The sequence below is a fragment of the Nothobranchius furzeri genome, chromosome 14 (genome assembly GCF_043380555.1).
Source record: "Nothobranchius furzeri strain GRZ-AD chromosome 14, NfurGRZ-RIMD1, whole genome shotgun sequence".
Classification (NCBI taxonomy): Eukaryota; Metazoa; Chordata; class Actinopteri; order Cyprinodontiformes; family Nothobranchiidae; genus Nothobranchius; species Nothobranchius furzeri.
The window spans coordinates 41,358,438-41,375,577 of NC_091754.1; the positions used below are offsets into that span (position 1 = coordinate 41,358,438).

The 17,140-nt window shown below is 41.5% G+C and overlaps 1 protein-coding gene across 8 annotated transcripts in view; it reads right to left on the minus strand.

The window, feature by feature from the left end:
- Positions 1-17,140, minus strand: part of cadps2 (Ca++-dependent secretion activator 2) — a 221,702-nt gene that overhangs the window by 178,923 nt on the left and 25,639 nt on the right. For all 8 annotated transcript variants that reach the window (XR_008564370.2, XR_008564369.2, XM_054746515.2 and 5 more), the window contains exon 2: positions 8,764-8,877. Coding sequence is in view for 6 of the 8 variants with exons in the window: in XM_054746515.2 (XP_054602490.1) it covers positions 8,764-8,877 (114 nt within the window). In the remaining 2 variants the exon portion in view is untranslated. The remainder of the gene's footprint in view (positions 1-8,763; positions 8,878-17,140) is intronic.

Below are 17,140 nucleotides of genomic sequence, written 5' to 3' on the forward strand. Positions count from 1 at the left end.
GAGCGCCGCATCCAAAGTCATTTCCACCTATCCCATTCAATCAGTTTATCAAGTTAGCAGTTAGCTTTGTGTTAAAACTAGCGGTGAAATGTGGCGGTTTTTAACTGGAGTCAGCCAGCCTTCCAAAAGAAAACTCGTTGAACTGGAAGGAAATCCACCAGGACCAGTGGCAACCAGAAGATTTTGTGAAAAGTGGCGAACTGGAGATGGCGGAGTCGTGAGACAATGGCTACATTATGATGGCCACGTAGCGTTGCTGCCTTTCACAGACACTGTTTGTGCTCTTGCTTTAAACAGTATATCCGTCTTCTATAAACTGTCCCTCGGCATTCCAAAAAATGCCCATACTTCTGACTTTGTCATCTTTGAGGGATAATAAATGTCCCGAATGCCGTCTCCTCTGGCCATTATTTCAGCTTTAGCTTAAAGAAAGTTTTGGTCGTAAACAACAAAGTGTGCATGTGCCGCCGGCAACTTCAGCTGATGATACGGTGGCTGGTAAGGGTCACCGCACCTACACCACAGCCACGGTAATCCACCGAGATAATATTTTTTTTTTTTTTTAAAACAAGACGGTTATTATTATTGTCAACTTTTTTACCGGGGTTTACTGCTACACTGGTTACCATGACAACCCTAGCCCTGACACACTTTCAGATATTCTCATGGTGCAGCTGTGTTCTCCAGAGATCAAGGACTATGACCCAAATGAGGCTGTAATGCTTTGGCACAAAGACGGTGTCAGAAGCAGGAGGCCAGACTTCATGGACAGAGAAAACAAGGAGTCTGACTAGATTTCAAAGAAAGAGTTCATAAAAACATCTATAAAAATAAATAAATAAATAGTAAAAATGACAAAAGACTTGTTTTTCTTATTAACTGATGTTTTAATTATTTTGTCACTCTGTTTGGAATCAACATAATATAGAATAAGATGCTTTAGGTAGATCTAAATCATTTAGAATTTGGGCCGGTAGATTTTCATCATCTACCAGCCAACTTGGCCGGTGAGTAAAAAATTTAATTTCGGACCCTGCCTGTGCATCAAAAGGCAACACAAAAATCTGTTTCTAAAAAAATGTATGGGTCTAATAATTCCTCTCAGAATTAAACAAACAAATTATTCTTTCATCATTTCTACATTTTATCATCATAGAAAACAAACAAGCTTCAACGCTTGGCTGGTTTCACATTTCCTCAGAGTAGGAGTAATGGAGGATCTCTCCTCTTATATTCCTTTAAACATAAATCATCCATCATCTAACTTAAACCTTCAAAGCGTCTCAACGTTTCATTTAGAAACTTTTCATTAATGGTTGTTTCTTGATTCACCAGCGAAAACATTATATTGCATCTATTCTTTAACTCATAGTTTAATTCTTTTGTCTGTTGTCTGACAAAGAAAACAGACAAATTAAACAAACTAACCAATGAAAAGGAAAATAAAGTTTGATGGCAATAGGCTAGTGGTGAATATCTATCCATTTTTTGTACCCGCTCATCCACACAGGGTTGTGGGGGGGTTGGCGCCTAACCTAACCTGTGCAGGTCGCCGGTCCATCGCAGGGCAACACCAACACACAGGACAAAGAACCATGTATGCACACATGCACATCTGAGGACAATTTAAAGAGACCAACCAACCTGACAGTCATATTTTTATCAGAGGAAGCCAGGGTACCCAGAGAGACTGGGGTCTCTCATCCGTTTTTCTTTGATGTAAAGCTAACTATGCTCAGTTGCTGCTGTCTCTTGGTGAGATCGTCATTTTAAATGAGAATGAGTTCTCAATCGAATCATCTGGTTAAATAAAAAACCCACGCATGCCCAAGAAGAACGTGCAAACACCAGGCAGAAAGAACCCGGGCTGGGAGCCCAAACGCTTTGAGTTAACCGTTACATGCCGCTGATGCGTCCAGTGTGGATCTGGGCTAAGAATGTTGTTTCTGTAGTTTTAAAACAAATTTTATCACCAACTGAAATCGTTGTTAGAAAGCGTATTCCTAGATCTAGGCAAGGTTAATATGCGAGTGCTGTGCTGAAGGACGTTTTCCACATTGTGGAAACAGGATTGTCAAAGCTGCTCACAGTCAAACTAAATAAGCAGTGGGTGGTGTTGAAACAGCTCCAGAAAGATGTCAGGAAGAGAAAAAGGTCTAAATTATGAAACGATTCCTGCCGAGTACCTAATGAGGCAAAAATTATTACAAACAATTATCCCCTGTGCCTGTTCAAAACTCTGTAATCCTTTGCAATTCAATTTTGCTTTATACATCCAGACTATAGAAGTAACTCCCTTTATTGCATTTCTTTATTTATAGAATGCATGTAATAATAATTTACAACTGTGTTCCATGAAAGGTGCTTTTAAATAAAATGCATTACTATTATTAACTAGAATAACTGAAAAGGTCATTTTTGCCACACCCTGTCCTGTATCCCCACTCTGTTCAGTCCTGTGTCTCCTGATTACTCCCACCTGCCTCTCGTTTTCCAATCACCCAAGCACCCAGCCCTCATGTATTTAAACCCTCTCAGTTCTGTGTGTCTTGTCGATTCATTGTTTCCATGTCCTGCATGCATTCGTCATTAAATAAAATAGTTTTCAAGAGATATGGTAATGAAATATGGAGAATGGTCATAATCATTTATGTAAAATATGATGTAATGTTTGCAAATATTATGGACCTGAAAGGAATAAATAAACATAATAATGGAAAAAACAAAGAAAATGAAAGTGAAACTCAAGGATTAGAAAATCCTGACAGATCTACGTCACACTCACTTAACGTTCATGGACTCACCCATCTTGACTCACGATGGGGGAAGACTGTTGTTGGTTTAGCATCCAGGAAACAGCAGAGAATGTCTCAGCTAGTAGAAGCTAACTGTTAGCATTACCAACTCAACCATGCAGCAGAACTCCTCCAGGGTTGTGTTATTTGTGCGTAAATAACATTTGTGTTAAACAGCAAATAGTAAGTGGCAGGGCCAAGTTGCTGTTAGCCAATCAGAGGACAGATGTCTAAGTTTTAGAAGTAACACCCCAAATCTTGTTGTCTCAAGCCACTTTCTCCTCCAGCTGACTTCTACATCCTCAAACAGGTGAGTCTGAGCTCTTCTTCCTCAGCGAACTTACCACTGCAGATCCGTTAGGCATACTATGCAACATTTTCATATTTTAAACCATTTTCTTGAGCCATTATACAGTGGGGCAAACAAGTATTTAGTCAGCCACCGATTGTGCAAGTTATCCCACTTAAAATGATGACAGAGGTCAGTAATTTACATCATAGGTACACTTCAACTGTGAGAGACAGAATGTGAAAAAAAATCCATGAATTCACATGGCAGGATTTTTAAAGAATTTATTTGTAAATCAGGGTGGAAAATAAGTATTTGGTCACTTCAAACAAGGAAAATCTCTGGCTCTCATAGACCTGTAATGTCTTCTTTAAGAAGCTTTTCTGTCCTCCACTTGTTACCTGTATTAATTGCACCTGTTTGAACTCATTATCTGTATAAAAGACACCTGTCCACAGCCTCAAACAGTCAGACTCCAAACTCCACTATGGCCAAGACCAAAGAGCTTTCAAAGGACACCAGGAAAAGAATTGTAGACCTGCACCAGACTGGGAAGAGTGAATCTACAATAGGCAAGCAGCTTGGTGTGAAAAAAATCAACTGTGGGAGCAATTATCAGAAAATGGAAGACATACAAGACCACTGATAATCTCCCTCGATCTGGGGCTCCACGCAAGATCTCATCCCGTGGGGTCAAAATGATCATGAGAACGGTGAGCAAGAATCCCAGAACCACACGGGGGGACCTGGTGAATGAACTGCAGAGAGCTGGGACCACAGTAACAAAGGTCACCATCAGTAACACACTACAACGGCAGGGAATCAAATCCTGCAGTGCCAGACGTGTTCCGCTGCTGAAGCCAGTGCATGTCCAGGCCCGTCTGAAGTTTGCCAGAGAGCACATGGATGATACAGCAGAGGATTGGGAGAATGTCATGTGGTCAGATGAAACCAAAGTAGAACTTTTTGGTATAAACTCAACTCGTCGTGTTTGGAGGAAGAAGAATTCTGAGTTGCATCCCAAGAACACCATACCTACTGTGAAGCATGGGGGTGGGAACATCATGCTTTGGGGCTGTTTTTCTGCTAAGGGGACAGGACGACTGATCCGTGTTAAGGACAGAATGAATGGGGCCATGTATCGTGAGATTCGGAGCCAAAACCTCCTTCCATCAGTGAGAGCTTTGAAGATGAAGCGTGGCTGGGTCTTCCAACACGACAATTATCCCAAACACACAGCCCGGGCAACAAAGGAGTGGCTCCGTAAGAAGCATTCAAAAGTCCTGGAGTGGCCTAGCCAGTCTCCAGACCTCAACACCATAGAAAATCTGTGGAGGGAGTTGAAAGTCCGTGTTGCTCGGCGACAGCCCCAAAACATCACTGCTCTCGAGAAGATCTGCATGGAGGAATGGGCCAAAATACCAGCTACTGTGTGTGCAAACCTGGTAAAGACCTATAGTAATCATTTAACCTCTGTTATTGCCAACAAAGGTTATGTTGCAAAGTATTGAGTTGATTTTTTGTTATTGACCAAATACTTATTTTCCACCCTGATTTACAAATAAATTCTTTAAAAATCCTGCCATGTGAATTCATGAATTTTTTTTTCACATTCTGTCTCTCACAGTTGAAGTGTACCTATGATGAAAATTACTGACCTCTGTCATCATTTTAAGTGGGGGAACTTGCACAATCGGTGGCTGACTAAATACTTTTTTGCCCCACTGTATAATTAATAGATTATCACAGCTATGGGTCACAAGTAATGACAATAATAATAAATAGCTCTTAAGCAATTTATTTAATCCAATTTACCCTCTATTGATTCATTACATAAGTTACAGATGGCGTACATTTTTGTACATCATTTCTTTCCTTCAACTGTGACACACACACACACACACACACACACACACACACACACACACACACACACACACACACACACACACACACACACAGCTAATGCAGGTGCACTGACACACAACACAACTTCTCCTGCTACACTTTATGGGATGGTTTTGATTGTTTTACAAGAAAAAACAACAAATAAAATGCTTACCTCTCATCCGAACGTTGACATCCGCTCACACCAAATAGCCGAAGATATCTGTTATGCAGAACTGCGGCGGCAACAATACGTCATTGGTGCTCCGGTCTTGGATAAAAACCATTTATAATGCTGATTTTGTCCACATACTGGTCCCCAAAGTCTTTATTTAGCATACCCCTGTATATTTTTGCATCTTGTTTGGGATTTTATGATGTTGTTCAACACTTTCTTTCATCCAAATCCGCTTCTTCTCTGTGAAAGTTTGTTTGCACTCGTCAAGCTTCCAACGTGTCTGTGCACATCACAGAATGCTATTCAATTCAATTCAATTCAAAAATACTTTATTAATCCCAGAGGGAAATTGATTGCTGTAGTAGATCAGAATAATAATCAAGTCTTCAAAGAGTTATTGTATATTACAATTCATGATTTTCCTGTATAAACTGTTGCTAAATATATCATATAGGAGACACACACAGTCATATCATAGAAGTGAAACAAAGGATTTACAGAAAATGTGCAATAACTGTTTAGGCAGGCGCAGAAATTTGGATATGGTTAGATGTGTGATCAGTCCTGGGGGAGGGGCTTTCTCCAGCTACTAGCCTTATGAAAAACGGAGAACAATAAGAAATGACAATTCTTGTCTTTCTAAGCATCGACAATGTCCGTTTTATAATTTAGATTTTTGTTTTTTAAAGCTGCTCAAATTTTCCCTGATATAAATCATTCTTCTTATTTGCCCGTTTTATTGCTACTCTTAAAACAAGCAGACAGATTTTGAGAATTTATATTTAGATGGCTGTTTGATTATTAAACTGGCATCAAAATGAGAAAATGTCCATCTTTGTTCTGTTCTTTTGTAATGTTTCAGGATGTTTGTTTAAAATAAACCTTTCTCACAATCAGACCTGTGCCTTGCTCTGCTGTTGCAGTGATCCAGTCTCAGTGTGACGAAGGCCTGTTTCAGACCTGCAGAAGGAGTGTGAAGGGAGATGTGGAGCTATGGTTTTGAGTTGGAATAAGGTACTCCTGGAGATACGGTTGATGTTTGGGACATCTGTCAGATATCAGGAGGGGGTTAGAGTGTTATCAGATGTTTTAATAATTCTACATAGGATTCATCTAACCCAGCAAGAAGGGAGCCCCCAGTTTGTGTTGAAGTTTCAGTGAAAACATTGTTTTCTACAGGTACCACCAACTCATCAGGGACAAAATCACCTTCATTATCACAAACAAGATTCTTTAACAGAGTCACATCGTTCAAAGAGTTTGGAATTATGCCTTTAAACACATTTTTTTTCATGTAAGTCACAAAAAAGTAAAAACAGATCAGAGACACCACGTGGACTATGACCAAACACAATTTGTTTGTCTCCATAGCAACTGGACATTGTCCAATTTAAGCCAAATTAGATCAATTTAGTACTTAGAACACAAAGTGTTTCTATACCTGTGGCGACACTCAAAAGTAGTGAAAAAATCTTCTGTATGTTAGGAAGAAAGAGTGAAAGAATGGAAATGCTGCCTTTCACTGTTGCCATAGTGAAAGAGAAATTATTATTTAAAGAGTAAAATAACTGTTCTCATGTTTTTCAATTGTCTAATTCATATTAAAATGCTACTAAAATCTGCAATTTATGGCATCAACACTCAAACTCCAAATGCTAATGATTTCATTACTGTACCCATGCCAAAATGAAACTTTAACCTTTGATCTGTGTGCAACCTGATGATAGTGTTTAGGATTTTTATGGTTGTCATGTGTCCTTGGCAGAAATGCACCCCCAAAGCATGATGTTTCCATCCCCATGCTTCACAGTAGGGATGGTGTTCCTGGGATGTAACTCGTCTTTTTCCTCCCAACACAGCGAGTGGAGTTTAGACCTAAACATTCTATTTTGATCTCATCTGGCTACATGATGCTCTCCCATGCCTCCTCTGGATCATCCAGATGGTCATTGGCAGATTTCAGACAGGCCTGGACATGTGATGACTCAAGAAGGGGAACCTTCCATGTAATGCATGATTTTAAACCATGAAGGCATAGTGTACTACCAACAGTGATCTTTGAGCCTGTGGTCCCAGCTTTCTCCATGTCATTGACCAGCTCCTCCCGTTTGGTTCTGGGTTAATTCCTCACCTTTATTGTCATCAGTGATACCCTACCAGGTGAGATCTTGCATGGAGCCCTCGTCTGATGGAGACTGACAGCCGACTTTAGCCTCTTCCTTTTTCTAACAATTGCTACAACAGTTGATTGATTTTCACCAAGCTGCATGGAGAACACCCCGTACCCCTTTCTAGCCTAGTGGAGGGCTGCAATTTTGATGCCAGATGCCACTCATCCTAAACAATTGCCTTCAGCAGTCCTCTAATTAGATAATAATAGAGTTCACCTATGAGTGATTTAGTCTCATTATAAATAAACATGTTCTATGGAGGCCTCAGTGGTTTGTTAGAGAACATTATAGAACAAACAGCATCATGAAGACAAAGGAACTCACCAGAAAGGTCAGAGATAAAGTTGTAGATAAGTTTAAAGCAGGCTTAGCAAATATCCCAAGCTTTGAACATCTCAAAGAGCAATGTTCAATCCACCATCCAAAAATGAATAAAGAGCTGCAAAGCTACCAAGACCTGGCCGTTCACGTAAACTGACAGATGAAGCAAGGAGAGCACTGGTTAGAGAAGCTTCCAAAAGCCCCATGGTCACTCTGGAGGAGCTACAGAAATCCAGAGCTCAGGTGAGAGCGTGCGTCCACAGGACAACTGTAAGTTGGGCACTCCCCAACTCTGGCCTAAATGGAGGAGTGAAAAGAAGAAGCCGTTGTTGACAGAAAGACATTAAAAGTCTTGGATGCAGTTTGCCAGGAGCCATGTAGGGACACAGCAGACATGTGGAAAGTTCTCTGGTCAGACCAAACTTTTGAGCCTAAAAACTATTGAAAAGTGCCACTGCTCATCACCCTGAACACACCACCCCACTGTAAAACATGGTGGAGGCAGCACCATGCTGTGGGGATGCTTTTCTTCAGCAGGGTGGAGCTAAAGACAGGACAATCCTGAAAGAAAACCTGTAGGAGGCTGCAAAGGACTTCAGACTGGGAAGATTCACCTTCCAACAAGCCTATGGCCCTAAACATACAGCAGGAGCTAATGTGGGATGCTTTAGATCACATATTCATCTTAGAACGTCCCAGTCAGAGTCCAGATCTAAATCCCAGTGAGCATCTGTGGTAGGACCTGAAAATGCTGTTCACAGAGGCTCTCCATCCAACCTGGGTGAGCTTGAGCTTTTATGCAGCAAAGAATTGGCAAGAATTTCATCCTCTATATGTGCCAAGCTGATAGTAACACCCCTAAAGCATATGCAATCAATAGGTACCTGCGGTGAAATAGTAAACAAAAGATTATAATAAAACCTGGGGAAAAAAAGTGGTCCAATTATTGTATGATTAAATGTTTTGTAGGCGCTTCAAGACCAAAAGGAAGAAACAATATTATTTAGTGCGATCTTTAATATTATCAGAAGTTCTCACATGTTGTCATGACACCAATAAAGGAAGAGAAAGGATTGATTCAGGCCAATCGGTTTCTGATACAGAGAAATCACCTCATCTTACCTCATAGTAGCTTCTGACTGCGTTACAGAAAGCTTCATCAGCCACAATCTGAGTTTCCCCATTGATGAAGGCCAGGAAGTGCTCCTTGACAGTCTGAAGCTGCTGCTTGTTAACCTGAGGAGCAGAAAATAATGAAAATTATGTTAAGCACACTAAACGACAGAAAAAGAGAGAGATGTCACAGAAGAGTTAACAAGACAGAGCGGAGGATAGAGGGACAGCAAAAAGGATAATAACACGGTAAATGGCCTGTATTTGATATAGCGCCTTCTAGAGTCCTGGAACCCCTCAAGGCACTTTACAACACAACCAGTCATTCACCCATTCACACACACATTCACACACTGGTGGGGATGAGCTACAGTGTAGCCACAGCTGCCCTGGGGCGCACTGACAGAGGCGAGGCTGCCGAGCACTGGCACCTCCGACCACCACCAGCAGGCAACGTGGGTTAAGTGTCTTGCCCTAGGACACAACAACAGCGACAAACTGAGCAAGACTCATACCTGCAACCTTCTGATTACGGGGCGAGCACTTAACTCCTGTGCCACCATCGCCCTGAACATGAACATTAGAGCCATTGATAAGATGAAAGCTTGTGGGACCATTATAAAGAGATAGCTCACTATCGGACAAATGCCTTTTATAACCAGAAAAGATTAGCTCAATGCAACTGACTATCTTTAGGTTAACGCTGAAAAATGTATTTTCAAAGATAAATGGTGGGTTTAAAGCATTGGTGGTCCATTGCTGGTTTCAGTGAAATGTCTTGATGCTTGATGCAATGCACGAATAGCTGAGGGTATTTTTTTCTTGCATCTGTTAAGTTTGCTTACAGCTGTGGCCTGTAACCTCAGGTAACCTCAGGGTGCTGTATGACAAAATTCTGAGAGGTGACTGAAATATTTGTTATTGAGAGTTATGTGGTGTTCCTCCTGGAACATTTTGACAGAGTATAGGGTAATTGGAAGGGGGGGGGGGGGTCCGGGAACCAGAAAGAAGAGGCTTTTGGGCCACCTACTGAATACCACTGATCTAGAGCAGGGATTCCCAACCAGTAACTAGTGGTCAGTGATCACATTACAACCAGCTGATGTGCACCTCGGGTCTGGCCTATAACCCCTGAGGACCAGGGTTAAGGAACACTAAGTAAAGAAAAGCAGAGCAGGGCTGCAGCTGCATGATGCTCTGCTACTAAGGCCCTGTCCACACGTAGCCGGGGATCTGCCAAAACGTAGATATTTTTCTACGTTTTGGCCTGTCATCCACACGAAAACGGAGTTTTTTCACACGAAAACGGATCTTTTTAAAATCTCCGGCCAAAGTGAAGATCTGTGTTTTCTCCATTTTGGGTGTCTGCGTGTGGACGGACAAAACCGGAGTTTTAAGGTCCGCAACGTCACTTTCCGCGACAAAAAAATGCTGACATCACGTGTGCGACCTGTGTTTACACTAGCCGACAGCATGGAAGCCCTCAGAGCTGCGCTCTGTCACTACCCGATCCATCAATTGTCCAAGCGCTTTTTGCTTGTTTGTTTTTGCAAGTGGAACTACTGCTCCTTGCGGAAGACCACAGACGAAGGACGAGGTTAAGAACGGGGAAAGTACTGCCGCCTACAGGTCTGGCATGTCCTTAACAACGTATTTATCCGGGTACGTGTGGACAGAGTTTGTTTTTAAAACGCGGTGGTGTGGATGCAAGTTTTTGGAGGGGCGGATATTCGTTTTTAAAAAACCCCGGCTACGTGTGGACTAGGCCTGAGAGAGGGCATGAAGCTTCGTTCACACTGAATGCAGAATAGATACGGTCCACTTTTGCATAGATCAGAAATCATTGAGTTCAAACAGAGCATTTACATCTGCTGTAGTGTGGATGCAGAGCTCCAGAAAGGGCATGAAAATGAATTGCACATGTGGGGATGCAAATACTGGTCTGTGTGAGTTGGTTTCCTGTAGACTTCCATCTTGTTGAATTTGCGCAGCACAGTCCAAGAAGGGCAGTATGTTGTTGTGGGCATCCTCCCTCCATGGCACTGATGTGCTTGGTGAAGCATTCTATTACTTGAGTGAGAATTTTGACCCAGGTGTCATCCACATACCTGAACCAGTGGCTTGGTGTTGTTGCATTGTAGGAGTTCAATGCTCTGTTTCCCTAGCCTGGCAAGCCAGACTAAATAAATGTATTATTTAGTCTGGCCACACTCCATTGACGGCTCTCGGTTGTGGGGCGGGTTCTACCGTTGTCCTTCAAATGATCTCCGCATTCCACTGGACAAAGAATGTGACATACTCTTGTTTCACTCTGTTGCATCATCCCACCCACCAGGCATATAGAGTGCCCTGATTGGCCCACAAAGCAGATAAAGCTCTGTGATTTGTTCACTAAGCAGATAGAGTACTATGATTGACCCACCATTATGGACCAATCACAGCTCTTTATGTGTTTGGAACCCCTCTAGAAAGCTGTGATTGGCTAGCCAGAGTCCTGGTAGGAGCTGCGGAGCAAGAATTTGGTCTAGTTCACTAGGCTACTGTTTCCCGCTTCCTCCATGTAAATGTTGGCAACGACAGGTGATATAGTGGGGAGCTCGTAGCGCATCTATGTTTTTGCAGGTAAAACATGTTGTTGTGTTTGAAATGGGTGACAGAAAGGCAGAGGAAGGTACAGATCTGGTCTGGGGTCAGGTTTGTCCTCTTGCTTAACCCTCTGGAGTCGGTGGTCAAATTTGCCGTTTTGACAAGTGTTGGTGTTTACTAGGGTTGTCACTAGGGTTGTAGCATCACTTAAATGCAACAGCAAATTCTCTCATTGCTACTGAACATTTTCTCCACTTATGTGGTTATGATATAAGGCTGTTGCTGTAATTGGGAAGTGAACTGTGCCGGGCCAAACTAGGAGAAAATTAAGATTTTCTGACGGAAAGAGAAAAACAATTGTCTACCTTTCAGAAGAGGAACTGGCAAAAAAAACTGCATGGAAAATATGTGAAAACGTTTGTTTTTAACCCCAAATTGAACAAGTTTACCTTGATCTTAAAAAGCAGCTCAGAACGTTCTGGTGTTATGGGAAAAGATCATGTGAGCGTAAGTTACCTTTAACCTAGTTACTGTGACCTGTGTGAGCGTAAGTGCACATGACTCTTGTCATAGTTAAACATTACTGATTTTCATAAATAATTATTAAACAAACAATAATAATTCATTTCGGTAATTAAACACTGTTATAATGAACCTTGATGATTAGCAGTAAAAAGAGTTTATTTAAACGATTATTTTAAATCTTGAAATGTCCTCTTCTTGCTGTGGATGGAATAGCAGTCAGATAAGCAGACAGCTGCATAGATTAAAGGAGTGAAGGACTCTATTGCAGACTTGAGTCATAGCCAGGGCAAGGTGACCCAGGCTGTGTATCTGATCTGTGAGTCTCAAAATCAGGCCATTACATGACGTTACATATATTCCCGACAGCACAGCTGACACACGGGGAATCTACAGCTTTGTCCCAATACTGCAACTCTAAATAAATGATGAATTCTCAGCAAAGCAACTCCCTCAGTACTGTATCATGTGTGCTGATGACGATGGTCATCAATAGGGATGGGTACCGAATTCGGTACTTTTTAAGGTACCGACCGAATTCCATAGTACCGACCGAGCACCGATTCACGTCATTTCAAGCGGTGCCTCGTTTCGGTACCCGTCCATCATAACGAGAACTTGCCTAGACAGCTGCGCATGCGCAAGAGCGTTATGTCGTCGGTCCCTGCGAGTGAGTTGTAAACAGAGCAGCATGGGTAGAAAGAACGCACGCTAACGCTTGGGTCTGCTTCACTAAATGTGATGGGTAACTGGGTGATGATGAAACCAGCGACAGACAACGATCTAAGTGAGTCATCCTCATCTTAATCTGTTCCGGTAGGTAAATAAAATGTTTAAGATAACGTTACCTTGATATGTTAGCTTCCGTTTCGCTAATGGTGCGTTCGCCTTCTCCTCGGAACTCCGAATTTCTGCCTAGAAGAACATGAACGCGCTCTAAAGTTTGGCTTCACTTTACTAAATGCGACGGGTGATTGGGTGAAGAAGAAACCAGCGACAACGATCTAAGTGTGAGGCATCATCGTTTTAATCTGCTCCAGCAGTTAAATAAACTGTTAAAGATAACGTTAGCTTAATATGTTAGCTTCCATTGCCACCGTTGTTATCAGCTAATGGTGCGTTCACTTTCTCCTCGGAAATTCTAACTTCCCAGTAGGAAAAATCAAATCAAAAAAGACGGCAAAAGGAATGAAGATACTCAGTAAATTTAGTTCACAGTAAAGATGTTTGCTTCAGTTTAATTATCAGCTTATAAAACTACAAGGACGATGTTAAAATACAAACAGTTGAATGTTATTTATCGTGATATTTATCAAATATTGTTATATATAGAGAAAAATATATGTTTAATTATAAAAGAGAATTAAAATAAAAACTCAAAAGTATCGAAAATTGGTACCGTTAAGTACCGGTATCGATTTGTAGGTACCGGGAATTAGAACCGGATCGATTCAAATGTCAAAGGTACCCATCCCTAGTCATCAAGAAGTGATTTCTGTCTGCTGAACCACAAGTGACAGATGGTTGTTTAGGGTTTTAGTGAGGAATCACCAGCTCATGAGCTGCATATGCATGAGGCACCAGCAGGACAGCATCATCGGAGGGAAATTATATTATCAGTCTTCTTCAACTTGCTGCAGCACTGCCAGCAACAAAAACATTCAGGAAGTCAAAGTGCCAATTTACAGAGGCAAAATAAGCTGTGACTTATCTCTGTCTGACAGCTTTTCGTGTGGGCTTTTCTGCCATTTCCCCGTCTAAATGGAGCTTCTACAGTCTGTTTTTGTCAAAGGAAATGACCTGGGGGATCTATGAAAAGCAGCAGTTTGTGACCACTTGCCTTCAGAATCACTCAGCAGAGATATAACACACCACCCTTCATCAAACTTTTTGACAGGTCTATTGTTCTTTCACCTTTATGACCTTTCCCACCAAAAATCAAATTGACAGGTGTATTGTTTTATGATCTTTATGCCCTTTACCCCCACCCCAGCATTAATCAAACTTGACAGGTGTCTTGTTTTATGACCTTTATGCCCTTACCCCAACCCACCTTTCGTCAAACTTGTGTTGTATATATCAAACACTCGTATTGTCTGTAGTCCCTTTTGTGATATGATCTTTAACGACCCTATATGTCAAGATGATAGTTGTGTAATGGTGCATGAAGTCCCCTTTTGTGAAGATGCATAATGATGATCTGCTTTGATGTGCACCCTATATGTCAAGAAATGAATGTTGTGTAATGACACAGGAAGTCTCCTTTTGTCTGAAATATTTTAGTTACGCTTGATGACTGTTTTGTGTTAACCCCACAGTTCCCAGAGCCCTGCATGCCTTTTTAAAAGCTCGATCCATTTCAGCAGACTGCGTTGGTTCACATACACACACACACACACACACACACACACACACACACACACACACACACACACACACACACACACACACACACACACACACACACACACACGAGTGTTGGTGAGCGGCTGCATCTGACTGCTGACGCTCCGTGTGTGTTGTTATTTCTGCAGTGAGACAAACTCACCTCACACCGTCCAGTTTGTTCTTTAAAGCTTCTCTTAAATCCAAATTCCACCGTGTTGACGTATTTAAGAAGTTTCCTCTAAGCTGCAGGAGTTAAAGTTTACATTACGAAGTAAAAGTTCGGCAGACACGCTTGTTTATATCTGGGTGGGGGAGGGGGGACTCGTGCTGCACACAGACAGCTGATGTAATCAGCTCAGAAAAGCGTTGATCACAATTTGCAGATCACGTTTATTTTTCACGGAGATCGGCCGCGGATTCCTCTTCCAGTCGGCATTCTAGGAATCAAATGAAAAAACTTTGAACGATTCCCGGAAAAACCAACAGTTGGAACTGGTTCCAATCGATGCGCGATGCCCAACCCTAGTATTGTCTATTGTGACTTAGATGAAGATCAGATTACAATTTATAACCAATTTGTGCAGAAATCCATATAATTCCAACAGGAACACCTTTTCTTGTATTATTTGGATTGGAAAACAATCCCAAATGTTAGTTCTGACACATCATACACAGACATGATCAAGTTTTATTGTGTCTTTTCCAAATTCTCTTCATGTTTTGAGTTTTCTTGCCTTTTAAACACATTGATTTACCACACATTAACATGCGTGACAATAATTTACTTTGGCAACACAACACATTTAAGCAGGTTTCTGAGCTACATCATATGAGCCAACACCTGAAGGACGGTATTTCAAAAGATCATGACAGCTTGTAAGACGTGCAAGAAACTTACTGCTAAAGATAGAATCCAAAAGGCTTCGAGAGATAAAGAAAAAGGGAAACGAAGGGTAGAATCTGATAATTAAAGCACACAAGGAGGGACAAGCAGCTCTGTGTGGTCTGAGGGTAAACAAATAAATCCCTCCGACAATCTCTGCATTAATCACCGAGTCAATTTAATAAAAGAAAGACCAGATTGTTGAAATTACTATTGCCGCTATGTGTTTGTCAGAGCAAGCCTGGCTTTTGGGATTAGCTCACTTCACGAAAAAGCCCCCAGTTCTTGTGGCTGATGTGGTCTAAAATGTATTTATTAGATCAATTTATACAACTGAGAAAATAGAGCGCAACTAACCAACCACAAGGTAAACATATGAAACTCTTCTAGTGTCATATCTACAATTACAGATTTGTTTCTCCAAAGAAAAAGAAACAAAAACAAATATTTAGCTCTTTTCAATAAATTACTTCATTTATAATGCATTGTCAAGCAGACTTTACAAAATAAAATCGGGAAGGACCAGACCTGAAGAACAGGAGAAACACCTACAGGAAGCACAGATGAACTAAAATAACTTGACAGATAAGCTGACAACCACAAAATTAATTTGTTTCAGCTTCGAGTAAAATGACCTTCTGGACCTGGTGGCAGCTAACTAAAACAAAGAGCTGAGAAGCAGGACTGGTGGACGGTCATTGTCAACACTCGGATCTCATTTTAATCGTTTGTCATGACCCATGGTCTCCATGACAATCAGAGAGGAAAATGGTTGAGTTCCTGCTCTCCATCTCACCCCAGCCTTATTCACTAACTGCCCATCTTTTTATAGACGGCCATGAAGACAGTGAGACACTCAGGTGTCATCTTGATATGTTTGATGGCTAAATAATCGTACAGAGACATGAATATATACAAAGTTGTAAAGCAACTAAACAGTAAAAGGACACCAAGACTTCCTCCGGTAAGTCGAAGATGTGGATTTACATAAAAACACCAACAGTCTTCCCACATTATTTGAGGGTAGCCCCCTTTATTTTCACAGGGGAACCTTCATAATTGCTGCTCTCCATCAGAGGTCTAGATATCAGAACATGTGTGTTTCTGAGGTCGCATTAAAGGTGTAGAAAACTGGTTTAATAAGAATGAAAATACCTGAAAGTAAGTGTAAATGTTAAATAATAGTTAACATCACTTAAATGCAACAGCAAATTCTCTCATTGCTACTGAGCATTTTCTCCACTTATGATATAAGGCTGTTGCTGTAACTGGGAAGTGATCTGTGCTGGGCCAAACTAGGAGAATATTAAGATTTTCTGAGGGAAAGAGAAAAACAATTGTCTACCTTTCAGAAGAGGAACTGGCAAAAAAAATAATAATAATAAAACTACATGGAAAATATGTGAAAGCGTTTGGTTTTAACCCCAAATTGAACAAGTTTACCTAGATCTTAAAAAGCAGCTCAGATGATGAAACTGCAACTATGATTCTGATAACAAGCTAACAAATTGAACTAGCTCCTCTAAGATAACCGGCTAGCAGAGCTTCTGACTGACAGTTTATGTGCAGCAGCAAATCAACTATCCTGATTAACAAGGTTATAAAAGCTCATAAATGAAAAATCACTTTGATGTGTGGGGGAACTTTTCCAGGCCCTCTTTAGCAGGGTGGGACTGGGAGGAGAAAGCTAACCGGAGCCTGGGGCTAACATCACCACCCGGTGGAACACTAGCAACATGAAGGTGGTTGTCTCACCTGCACGCGTCGGAGTCTACCCGGTAAAAATGATCAACGACACCGAGCAGACTCACATTCACATTTGAAAGCAGCGCTGATTCCAGAAACCTCAGCACAAAGTGCGTTTGTTGCTCTGAGCCAGCATGACGAACTAGGGAACGGCGCCGCTAACTCAGTTCGGGTGTTGCTTTCCATCCTAAGGGTCTACGTAGGGGGCGGGCGTATTACGTGAACGGACCCATCTGATTGGCCGCATATCAGAAGGGCTTC